At 40.6% G+C, this 12,753-nt stretch overlaps 1 protein-coding gene and 1 pseudogene across 50 annotated transcripts in view; one reads left to right on the forward strand and one right to left on the reverse strand.

Moving 5' to 3' along the window:
- Nucleotides 1–12,753, forward strand: part of PBRM1 (polybromo 1) — a 142,513-nt gene that overhangs the window by 118,762 nt on the left and 10,998 nt on the right. For 26 of the 50 annotated variants that reach the window (XM_054552101.2, XM_024244396.3, XM_054552118.2 and 23 more), the window contains 3 exons: nt 4,861–5,044; nt 5,603–5,813; nt 7,141–7,342. In XM_054552101.2, coding sequence (XP_054408076.2) covers nt 4,861–5,044; nt 5,603–5,813; nt 7,141–7,342 — 597 coding nt within the window. Of the gene's footprint in view, nt 1–4,860; nt 5,045–5,602; nt 5,814–7,140; nt 7,343–10,693; nt 10,859–12,753 lie in introns of all 50 variants that reach the window. The other 24 variants (XM_054552081.2, XM_024244402.3, XM_054552092.2 and 21 more) reach the window with 1 other exon arrangement.
- LOC112132911 (U6atac minor spliceosomal RNA) lies at nt 8,400–8,537 on the reverse strand (annotated as a pseudogene).

A 12,753-nucleotide genomic window follows, 5' to 3' on the forward strand; every position in this document is an offset into this window, starting at 1 on the left:
AAGATGGCAAAACCCCATTTCTACAAAAAGTACAGAAATTAGCTGAGTGGCACTTGCCTGTATTCCCAGCTACCCGGGGTGCGGGGCTGAGGTGTGAGGATTGCTTGAGCCCAGGAGGTTGAGGCTGCAGTGAGCAGCTGTCATCTCACCACTGCACTCCAGGCTGGGCAACAAAGTGAGACCCTGTCTCAAAAAAAGAAAAAGAAAAAGAAACTCAGGAAAGTTCTGAAAAGTATAGTGAAAGGGGATCTATCCTTACCAGATATTAAAACGTTATAGCACTACAATAATTAAAACTATATGATATATGAGTAAACAGGTTATTTGAACAAAATAGAAAGTTTAGCAAATATATGGTAAAAGTGGCATATCAGGTAAGTGGGGAAAGATGTATTTTTCTCCAAATGGTGTTTGAAAATTCAATAACCATTTGGAAAAATAAAATTGTAGCCATATTCCACATCTTAACTTCAGGATAGATTCCCAGATGAATTATAAATTTAAATAAACATAAAATTAAACAACAAAGATACCAAAAGAAACCATGAAAAAGAAATTTTGTTAATCTCTGACATAAAAGCCAGAACTCATACAATAAAATACTGATAAATTCAACTATATAAAAATGGAAAATATCTATATGACCAAAACTGGCAAAAACAAAAATTTTTACAATCTTGAGAAAATATTTGCAGTGTTTATCATAGACAAAGATCTGATTTTCCTCATAGATGAAGAGCTCCTATAAAGCAATTAGATAAAGATCAACATCCATCAGGGAAATAGGCAAAGAAGATAAGGGAGAGCAGAAATAAATTACTAGGGCCCAGTGTGGTCTGTAATGCCAGCACTTTGGGAGGCCAAGGTGGGTGGATCACCTGAGGTCAGGAGTTGGAGACTAGCCTGGCCAACATGGTGAAACCCTGTCTGTACTAAAACTACAAAAATTAGCTGGACATGATGGTAGGCGTCTATAGTCCCAGCTACTCGGGAGACTGAAGCAGGAGAATCACTTGAACCCAGGAGGCAGAGGTTGCAGTGAGCCAGAATCGCACCACTGCGCTCCAGCCTGAGTGACAGAGCGAGTCTCCATCTTAAAAAAAAAAGAAACTACCAGTGATTCTTAAACAAATGAAAATATACCTGGCTGGGCACGGTGGTTCACGCCTGTAATCTCAGCACTTTGGGAGGCTGAGGGAGGCTGATCATCTGAGGTCAGGAGTTCGAGACTAGCCTGGCCAACATGGTGAAACCCCATTTCTACTTAAAAAAAAAAAAAAAACACACACAAAAATTAGCCAGGCATGGTGGCACATGCCTGTAATCCCAGCTACTCGAGAGGCTGAGGCAGGATAATTGCTTGAACCTGGGAGGCAGAGGCTGCGGTGAGCTGAGATCAAAAAAGAAAAGAAAAGAAAATACACCTAACCTCAGCCATTAGAGAAATGCTAGTTAAGGCTACCCAGATGCTTTTTTCCTTTTTCATTTTTCTTTTTCTTTTTTTTTTTTGAGATTACCTGTCAAATTGTCAAAGATCCAGAAGACATTTCTCACTAGTTGACAAGAGCATGAGGAAATGGTATTTACCTACTTTGTGGGTAGTCTGTGAATTAGGACACCCTTTATGGAAGGCAGTTTGATAATACCTACAAAAATTTAAAAAGTGTATACATACTCTTTGACCCAGCTTTTATACTTCTAGAAATTTATGCTTCAGATGTATTCACCTATGTACAAATTGATATGTCTTAAATTATTTATTTCAGCATTATTTAGCTTCAGCAGAAGAGCAAACATTGGGAAACAACATAGATACCCATCAATAGGGAACTAGTTGAATAAACTTAGTACATTCAAACAAGCTGTGATCTCCAAGACATATTATTTTGTGACAAAATTCAGATGCAAAACAGTTTTAAGTGATATGCTACCATTTATGGGAGTTCTTTGTTTTATATATATGTCATAGAATTCATCATTTTAACCTTTTTTTTTTTTTTTTGAGATAGAGTCTCTGTCACCCAGGCTAGAGTCAGTGGCACAGTCTCGGCTCCCTGCAACCTTTGCCTCCCAGGTTCAAGCGATTCTCCTGCCTCAGCCTTCTGAGTAGCTGGGATTACAGGCACATGCTACCACCCCTGGCTAATTTTTGTATTTTTAGTAGAGACGGGGTTTCGCCATGTTGGCCAGGCTGGTCTCAAACTCCTAACCTCAAGTGATCCGCCCACCTTGGTTTCCCAAAGTGCTACGATTACCACGCCCAGCCTTAACCATTTTTAAATACACAGTTCAGTGGCTTTAAGTCCATTGACAATACCGTACAGCTATCACCACTGTTCATTTCTAGAATTTTTTCATTATCCCAAATAAAAACTTTGTACCCGTTGAACAACTCTTTATTTTCCCCTTCCCCCTGGCCCTAGTAATCTCTGTTCTACTTTTTTTTGTTCATGAATTTTGCCTATTCTAGATACTGCATATAAGTGGAATCATACAATATTTGTCCCTTTGTATCTGGCCTATTTTACTTAGCCTAATGTTTTCAAGGCTCATCCATGTTGTATCATATATCAGAATTTTATTCCTAAGGCTGTATATTCCATTATATGTATACTACATCTGTTAATGGACATGTAGGTTGTTTTCACATTTTAGCTATTGTGAGTAAAACTGCTCTTATCAGTGGTGTACAAGTATTTGATCCTCTGATTTCTTTTGGATATATACCTAGAAATAGAATTGCTAGGTCATATGGTAACTCAGTGTTTAACTTTTTGGAGAAACTGCCTAACTATTTTCCACAGCAGCTGCACCATTTTACAGTCCCACCAAGATACAAGGGTTCCATTTTCTTCACATCCTTGCCACCACTTGTTATTTTCTGTTTTGGGTTTTTTTTAATACAGGCATCTTAATGGGGTGTGAAGTAGTATTACATTGCCGTTTTGATTTGCGTTTCCCTGATGATGAATGATGTTAAGCATTGTGGGTTTTTTTGTTTTGTTTTTTGTTTTTTGTTTTTTGTTTTGAGATGGAGTCTCGCTCTTTCACCCAGGCTAGAGTGCAGTGGCACAATCTTGGCTCACTGCAAGCTCCGCCTCCTGGGTTCAGGCCATTCTTCTGCCTCAGCCTCACGACTAGGTGGGACTACAGGCGCCTGCAACCACGCCCGGCTAATGTTTTGTATTGTTAGTAGAGATGGGGTTTCACCATGTTAGCCAGGACGGTCTCGATCCCCTGACCTCATGATCCACCCGCCTCGGCCTCCCAAAGTGCTGGGATTACAGACATGAGCCACCGCGCCCAGCTAAGCATTGTTTCATGTGCCTATTGGACATTTGTATGTCTTTTTTTAGAGAAATGTCAATTTATATCTTTTGCACATTTTTTAATTGGGTTATATATTTGTCTTAATGTTGAGTTGTAGGAATATATATTCTATATACTAGACTGTTACTAGATATATGATTTGCAAATATTTTCTTCTATGGCTTATCTTTTCACTTTCTTGATAGTATCCTTTGGAGCACAAAAGTTCTTAATTTTGATAAATAAAGACTTTTTTTTTTTTTTTTTTTGGAGACTGAGTCTCACTCTATTGCCCAGGCTAGAGTGCAGTGGGGTGCTCTTGGCTCACTGCAGCCTCTGCCTTCCGGGTTCAAGCAATTCTTCTGCTTCAGACTCCTGAGTAGCTGAGCTTACAGGAGCGCACCACCATGCCCAGCTAATTTTTTTGTATTTTTAGTAGAGACAAGGTTTCACCATGTTGGCCAGGCTGGTCTCGAACTCCTGACCTCAAGTGATCCACCCTCCTTGGCCTCTCAAAGTGCTGGGATTACAGGCATGAGCCACTGCACCCAGCCCATTTTGAATTATTTTTTTTTTATATATATTTTTTTGAGACGGAGTCTCGCTCTGTCACTCAGGCTGGAGTGCAGTGGCATCATCCTGGCTCTCTGCAACCTCCGCCTTCCAGGTTCAAGCAATTTTCCTGCCTCGGCTTCCTGAGTAGCTGGGACTACAGGTGCATGCCACCACGCCCAGCTAATTTTTGTGTTTTTAGTAGAGATGGGGTTTCATCATGTTGGCCAGGACGGTCTCGATCTCTTGACCTCATGTTTCGCCTGCCTCGGCCTCCCCAAAGTACTGGGATTACAGGCATGAGCCACCGTGCCTGGCCAAATTAATTTTTATATATGATAGGAGGTAGGAGTTCAACTGCATTCATGGGCAGAAGTGGAAATCCAGTTGTCCTGGTACCGTACCATCTGTTGAAAAGAGTGTTCTTTCCCCCACTGAATTGTCTTGGAACCCTTAACAAAAACAGTTGTCCATAAAAGCCCTATTATATTGGTTTATTTCTACACTTTCAGTTCTATTCCATTGACCTATATATTCTGTCCTCATGCCAATACATATCGTATTATATCTTTTTTTTTTTTTTTCTTGGGATAGGGTCTCACTCTATCACCCAGGCTGGAGTGCAGTAGTGCAATCACAGCTCAGTGTAGCCTCAGACTCAGACTTCCCAGACTCAGATGATTCCCACCTCAGCCTCCCGAGTAGCTGGGACTACAGGCATGCACCACCACACCCAGCTAATTTTTTGTATTTTTTTGTAGAATTTGGGGGTCTCACTATGTTGCCCAGGCTGGTCTCAAACTCCTGAGCTCAAGAGACCTGCCCACCTCAGCCTCTCAAAGTGCTGGGATTACAGGCATGGGCCACCACTCCTAGCCCCTTTCATATCTTTAAAATTTTTAATTATATGAATGTATTCATCCAAAAATAATAAAATGATAAAACAATTACTATGACCACAGTTTACTCCTTTAATTTCTTTCTAATTTTCTCTTTCAGGAAAGTGTGCTGTGTTGTCATTCAAAGACTTCCTCTCCTGCAGGCCAACTGAAATACCAGAAAATGACATTCTGCTTTGTGAGAGCCGCTACAATGAAAGTGACAAGCAGATGAAGAAATTCAAAGGATTGAAGAGGTTTTCACTCTCTGCTAAAGTGGTAGATGATGAAATTTACTACTTCAGGTAAAGCTTGAAAAACTTAAGGAAGAAAGAGCACTTCCATTAACTGATACCAACATAGTGTAGTCCAGTGTTTTTAATTTTTTATTAGATCTTAAACCAGAGTAGTAAATATTTCAAATAGAAAATATTTATTCAGTTAAAGATTAAAGGAAAGACTTCATAATCTGCTGGGACCTGGTGGCTGCTCTAATAGTGCCCTTGGTGTGTAGACTCCAGTAATTGTGGAATGAGGCAGAAACACTTGGTTCTGGTTTATATCCTGTCAGAAGATTTCTCAGTTCCACAGATTATGAAAACTCTTTTTGCTGTGTATAGGCAACTAGATCCCAACTTTGGATACAATACTTTTGTGGATATTCAGCATAATTATTTAAAAACAAGCGTCTCTAAGTAGAAGTAATTTCATAAATACACATTTAAACTCTTTCCATGCTGCCTTTAGGGCATATATTGCAGATTGCAGGAAGTCACTTCTAGTTGTTAAGGTGGAACACTGCTTTCCGGCTCATTCTGGAGGGGCGTTAGGTGATTTTAGGTTTTTTATGTCACTTTTTTCAGAAAACCAATTATTCCTCAGAAGGAGCCATCACCTTTGTTGGAAAAGAAGATCCAGTTGCTGGAAGCTAAATTTGCCGAGTTAGAAGGTGGAGATGATGATATTGAAGAGATGGGAGAAGAAGATAGTGAGGTCATTGAACCTCCTTCTCTACCTCAGCTTCAGACCCCCCTGGCCAGTGAGCTGGACCTCATGCCCTACACACCCCCACAGGTGAAGGTGACAAGTTCCTGTTACTTGTCTTATTACCACCTTTGGTTTGCAGCAGACTCAAAACCAAAGTAAAGTGACATCCAGCCCCTCCATATGTGAGCTTTAACTTAGAATTCTACAGGAAGGAACAGATTTTAATTTGTCAGTGCCATGATTTATTCATTTATTTTTAATTGACAAAAATTATGTCATTATCCCATTAATAATTTATATTAATACCATTAATAATTTAAAATTAATATCTTTAAAATTTCATAGCTATTTTAATGGTGGGCTTAGTTAGAAGACTTCCTTGTGCTGAAGAAAAGCAGTAAGGAGCAACGTCACCCTGTTTGTCTTTGGCTTTTATTACCCATGTCTTTTTAATCTCTCCTTATGTAGGACCTCATCTTTTGGTTGAGGTGATCTCTGTTGGTATTTTTTTCTCATTCAGAATTTTTACAAGACTTGGCCAGGCATGGTGGCTCATGTCTGTAATCCCAGCACTTTGGGAGGCCAAGGCAGGAGGATCACTTGAGCTCAGGAGTTGAAGACCACATTGGGCAACATAGTGAGATCTCATCTCTACTAAAAATTTTAAAAATTAGTCAGGCATGGTGATGCACACCTGTAGTCCCAGCTACTCGGCAGGCTGAGGCAGGAGAATCATTTGAGCCTGGGAGATCAAGGCTGCAGTGAGATATGATTGCACCACTGTACTCTGGCCTGGTGACAGAGCAAGACCCTGTATCATTAAAAAAAAAAAAAAAGAATTTTCTGAAGACTTAATTGTGAGGTCACCATTACAGATTGCATCCATGGAATTCAGTGAAACTTTCATTTATTTCTTACATGTAATAGATAAGGAAGAGGTGTGTTTTGACCAAGAAAATAGCCAGCTATAAACCAAACGTGTCAATAAAGCAGTAACTAGTGAATCACATGTTCCTGGCTTCTGAAATTTTTCTTTTTTTTTTTTTTTTTTTTTTTGAGACGGAGTCTTGCTCTGTCGCCCAGGCTGGAGTGCAGTGGCGCGGTCTTGGCTTACTGCAAGCTCCGTCTCCCAGGTTCACGCCATTCTCCTGCCTCAGCCTGCCGAGTAGCTGGGACTACAGGTGCCCATCACCACGCCTGGCTAATTTTTTGTATTTTTTTTTTTAGTAGAAATGGGATTTCACTGTGTCAGCCAGGATGGTCTCGATCTCCTGACCTCGTGATCCGCCTGCCTCGGCCTCCCAAAGTGCTAGGATTACAGGCGTGAGCCACTGCGCCCGGCTGGCTTCTGAAATTTTGAGCACTTAACCAAATGTAATGTTTTGATGCACCATAAGACCTTTCTGTCTTACAGTCTACCCCAAAGTCTGCCAAAGGCAGTGCAAAGAAGGAAGGCTCCAAACGGAAAATCAACATGAGTGGCTACATCCTGTTCAGCAGTGAGATGAGGGCTGTGATTAAGGCCCAACACCCAGATTACTCTTTCGGGGAGCTCAGCCGCCTGGTGGGGACAGAATGGAGAAATCTTGAGACAGCCAAGAAAGCGGAATATGAAGGTAAATAGAGCCTAGGCACAACTGTCTTTGGAAGCAAGGGGGTGTTTCAGGAATGCACGCGCGCAGACAGGTTTTACTCTCGTTCTTACCACTTGCACATGAACTTTTATTTTGGGGACTGTTCCAAATGGCACCCAACCAGTATTTTAGATGCTAGCCTTGTCCTGACTGAGCAGAGCACTGCCCCTGACTTGGCCTGTGATCCTGGTGTTGTATTTTCCCCTGCAAATTTCTCCAAAATATTTTGCTACGAAAAATTGCATGATTTTTTTCTTTCATTAAGCCCTGTAAGCATACATGTTGAGCTAGCGAATTATTGTACAATGATGTTAAATATAATTTTAATTAAAATTCATCTGAAAAGGGTCTCTTAAAATCAGTGATCTTGTGTTATAGCTCTTGGTAAGCCATATATTTAAACTTCAGGCTGAGTCTTTGCTAAAGTGCTTGGTTTCCTAGGTCAGTCCTGGCCTATACTGTGTCTGTATTCATAGCTACTTCTAAGGTATTTGGGTCTTTTTTATAAAGCTCAACTGCCTTTATTTTCCTTTTATTCTAATTAAATCACTTCGGGCAGTGAGCTGTCATTCAAGAATTTGGTGGTTCTTAGCCATTTAGAGACAAATACTTGAGATTTTTTGTTTTTTGTTGTTGGGTTTTTGTTTTTATGGGTTTTTTTTAATATCAGACATGGACTTAGTAAAGAAATTAGTAGTAAGCATTAGATTAGGCAGTACTATTGCCCTTTGAGCTATATTTTTTCCATCTGGAATTTTATATGTTGGTTCATTTTGCCAGTTTAGAGCTCCTCTCTACAATGGTCAACCACTACTCTTCTTAGGTGGGTACAGTTCTATTATTTTCTGGCAAACATTAATTATTTAGGGTGCCCCTTTTAAAATTTATGAAGTCTCCAAAGAAACTTCTTTAAAAAAAAAAAAAGGTCATTTATTATAATTGATTGATTACTATGAAATAATCTGACAGGCTTCCCCAAGGATCTTCTGCAGAGAATCCTAATCCTGCAAGATGTTTAGCCAAAAAACATTTTGTGGCAAAACCAGTTTGAGAAGCATTCCAAACTCTCTCTCTTGGAAACTTAGGGTGCATATTCCCGTATGTGTGTTGTCAGGCCCAAGGGCCTCCTCTGTCCTTATCAAGGGGAGTGCTAACCTTCTCTCCTTTCATACAGCATGCATATTCCCATATTAAAGGCTTTAAGACCGCCAGTAAATAACCTGTTTTATATTATCTGGCATTTTCTGAAATTTGACCAGGTATTTATGTGGTACCTATGAATACCCTAAAGAACTAATATTTTGCAGAATATTCTTTGGAAAATCCTAGTCAGTTCCATAAGAACCTAGAACTTTGTGGAGCTTTGATATTTCTGACCTTATTGAAAGTTAAGACCTACTATACCACTGAGCTGGAGGAGTGTTGAAAATTAAGCTCACATGAATATTCCTGAGCAAGCAGCACAGCAGCAGCAGCAAGGCAAATGAAGCCAGTGCTGGGTGGCTGGTTATTTAGAGTGTGAGCAGGAGAGAGATACCTGAAGACACTGTGAAGGTAAAAACACTGGAGTAGGAATGAAGAGAGGGAGAGGTGATGGCGTCTGGAACATCCTTCCAAATTCGAAGGAGAGTCTGAAAGTGAGTGAGAACCTAGTGAGGGGGGAGTTATATGACTCAGCAGCATCTACCTGAGACATAAAATCTGAACTTTTGATGTTTTCTCTCATTGAATTCAAAGCCCAAAGTTTAGAGTTTGGGTGGCCAATCCAATATTCAATCCACAGGCCTTATTTTTTTTTTCCATTTCATTTTTTTGCTTTCCCACTTTACTGTGTCACTTGTTTAATGAAAATACTAGAATTTGAAGTGGGACCCTAGGTCGATTTTTTTTTTTTTTTACTGCTAGCTCAAGTAAATAGTTTGTTCAAATGGCCTTCGTCTCTCATACTCATTGTACAAAGGGTCTGCAAACTAGGACAGTCTTAGTGATGATAAGGCTATGCAGGCAACTCTGTCACAGCCAAGAGGCCTTTGATTGCTTGATTTTCATATTCTTAAAGGAGGACTGGAGCTGTAGCTTCTTGATTCTCTGTAAAGCCATATGACCTCAAGCTATTTTCCCCCTCCTCAAATCAGTGGTGTTGAGTTCCATGTTGGAGGGTTTATGTGTGGCAGTTGGAGTGTGATATCGGGAGTTAGGGCCATAGGTTGCTGGTTCTCTCTGTCCTTGGACAAGTGACTGCCTGTCTCCCAGCCTCCATTTGCCTATGTGATGAGTGGGGGTATCTTCTATTTATGAATGGTGAGACAAGAAACCCTGTATGGTGGGAGCTTTGGAAATACAACATTTCAAGAGTTCTTCAGTAGGGGTTCAGTCTGCTAGCTCCCAAAAAGACTGGAAACATGATCATTGGAGCTCCCGGCTCTGGAGATGCAAACAGAGTAGCTCAGGGCCGGGGAGTGGGGAAGTAGCAGGATGTATTCTACGGCCCGGAACTGCTACAGCAAATGCTTTTTTTGCATTTTGAATGAAATAAGAGGGATTCTGGAATTTTCATTGATTTAGGGTGGTTTATGGTCAGTATTGAACTGCTCAGCTTCAGGAAACCTGGTTCTTTCAGTACATTGTCCATTGCTACATATGCATTTATATAATTCTCTGCTTCTGATGATTGTAGCCTGAAGTATAATGCATTTTTTTCCTTTGGGGTTTATTAAACATGACTTCTTTGCTTCATTAGAATGTAGAAATGAGTTGTTTCCCTAAAACCTTCTGAAGGAGGCAGTCAGCTACTTTTCCCTTACAGAGTTAATTTTCTTCAGCTGCTAAACTCCATGACACTCATGATGAGTCCTCAAATCTTAGTAAAATTGGGTACAAAGAATCAGGAAATATATATAGTAAGTAACAATTGTACCAAAAATTATAATGGGCCATGGAATTGCTTCATGTTGAAATTATAAATAATCTGTAATGCTATTAATACTAGAATAATGGTAGCGCTTCTCATCTTCAGGGTGCCTCGTGAGATTAACCATGGTGGTTATGCTGGTGACGTGTTTACATAAAACCTGTGCTTTCTGAATGTGTGTTGCAGTCTTAACATTCTTGAAATCTTTGCAGACCAGTTCTCAAGATGGGATAGGAAAGCTGGACTCTAGGTTACCAAGTGAAATCGGCCCGACTCCTCCTGTGTTGAGACTAGTCATCTACTGTTCCTTCCATTGAGACAGAACTGTTGCCTGTGTTTTTACTAGTCCTGTTGAATGCAATGGATGGTATTTTGAATTCCTGGGTTAAAAACAGAATTGAAAATCTGAAATGCCTTTACAGAGCGGGCAGCTAAAGTTGCTGAGCAGCAGGAGAGAGAGCGAGCAGCACAGCAACAGCAGCCGAGTGCTTCTCCCCGAGCAGGCACCCCTGTGGGGGCTCTCATGGGGGTGGTGCCACCACCAACACCAATGGGGATGCTCAATCAGCAGTTGACACCTGTTGCAGGTAAAAACAGGAGCTAAGACCATTTTTTTTCCACTTTAAGAAATTCCTTCATTTTTTTTTTCTCCAATAAGGAGTAGGCCACAGTCTATTGCCTTTTCTCATGACAGATTCAAAGTTTGAAGTCATCCATGTTGTCCTATATTGCCTTTCCCATATGGGCAATGCCTCCCTTCTGCCCCAGAAATGGGCCCTGGGCCCAACCCTGGTAATTGGTAGGGAGCAGCTCTTCCCTGGCTGTGGGCATGGTCTGGTGATGTTCTCCACCCCAGCCTGCTCTTGATAGAGCACTATAGCAGAAAATACGAAAGTAGACCCTGAATTCTGTTCTAGAGGGACTCCCAAGATAAAACACAAAACCAGTCTTTAGGTGGTGTTGATTTTCCCGTCTCATTCCAGTATTCAGTTTGCCTTGTTCTGCTGCAGCCATCCTTAAAAGACTGACCATTTAAAAGGATTTTTTGACAATGAATTGTAAATCCTTTCTTGGTCACCAATATGCATGACTGCTAAATAGAATACAAAGTCCTTATTCAATTCATTGTGCCCACTCTGTAATGCTTTTCTATTTAATTACATTAAACTGCATTTTCTGTTAGTATCCCAGTCACATATTTAAGAAAAAAAAAAGAAAAAGAAAATGATGAATGTGGTTTGCTTGTGTGTGTTGTCTCTGGTTCTGGTAGCCATAGCAAATTTGACTCTTCTTGAATTGAATATCTTTGTCTGACATGTCTCCAATGAGAAGCCTGCAGACCACTTCTCGGGCCCCTTCTTTGAGACCTCTCCAATCCTGGTGAGGTCTGTACAAGCCACCTGTGTTTCTTCTTAAGCAAGCAGTCTGACCTCTTTCGCAGGGAGTCCAAGATAGTGTTGTTCAAGGCAGGCTTGTTGGGATGCTGTTTTTGCTGTTTCGTTTTTGCTTTTTAAGGAAGAGTAGCATAGGATAACTTTTCCATTGTCGCTCCTAACTTTTGTGATGGCAAGTTCTCAAATGCACTGTCGCTGAACTCAGCAGTTGCACTCGCCAAAGCACATCTGAATCATGGTTTTCAGTACTTTCAGTGTAACTGATGTTGATCTAACAAATCTCATAATCGCCTGCTCTATTCCATGGCCCATTTTGGTTAATGGGGTTCCAGAGGTTTTTAGAAATCAGGCCTTGAACATGGGGACTTTGAAAGTTAGAATTCCCTCATTGACATCGTGTTTTGTTCTATTCGATGTGTGACGTTGTGGCACTGTGCCCTTGACTTCAAAACCCAGGGACACATTAACAAAATGAATACAAACAGCTAAAATCAATTTAAAAAAAAAACAGCAGCTGCAGCATTTTAGCTCCCTGTTGGGGAAGAAGATTATAGAACTCTATGGATGAGGAAGGTGGTCCCTCTAGAAAGCCCCTGCTCCATTATTTAGGGTGTGCTGGCTAGACTTCTGGGCCCTGGGAGTGAAAAGCAAGCATTCTCTACAGTAACCACTCTTTGGTCCTCGTGGGGAACCCTGCAGCTAAGAGGGTGATTTTTCATGGTTTTACAGGTTTCTTAGGGCCTGAGTCTTACTTATTAGCCTTGTTGCTGTCTTGAGACCAGCTTTGCTTACAAGCATTGAAGCTCATTTGAACACATGTGACTGGGATAATAAATGCCAAAGTACAGTTTAATGAAGACAAGTGTCATGTCTTTCAGTTTTAATAATTTCTTCAACCACAGCCCATGAAGGCTGCGTTCAGATGGGCTTTTGTAATTGAAAGCAAAGCCTCTTAACATCCTTAAATTTCCCACCTACTTAACCCTAAATGCTATAACTGGTGGTGTGGTTAAAAGATTGGTAGCATTGGATCTCTTCATGTTTAATTAAGAGGATGGTGTCTGTTCAAAAGTAGTTTTTACTCTCTG

Source organism: Pongo abelii, chromosome 2 (assembly GCF_028885655.2).
Source record: "Pongo abelii isolate AG06213 chromosome 2, NHGRI_mPonAbe1-v2.0_pri, whole genome shotgun sequence".
NCBI lineage: Eukaryota > Metazoa > Chordata > Mammalia > Primates > Hominidae > Pongo > Pongo abelii.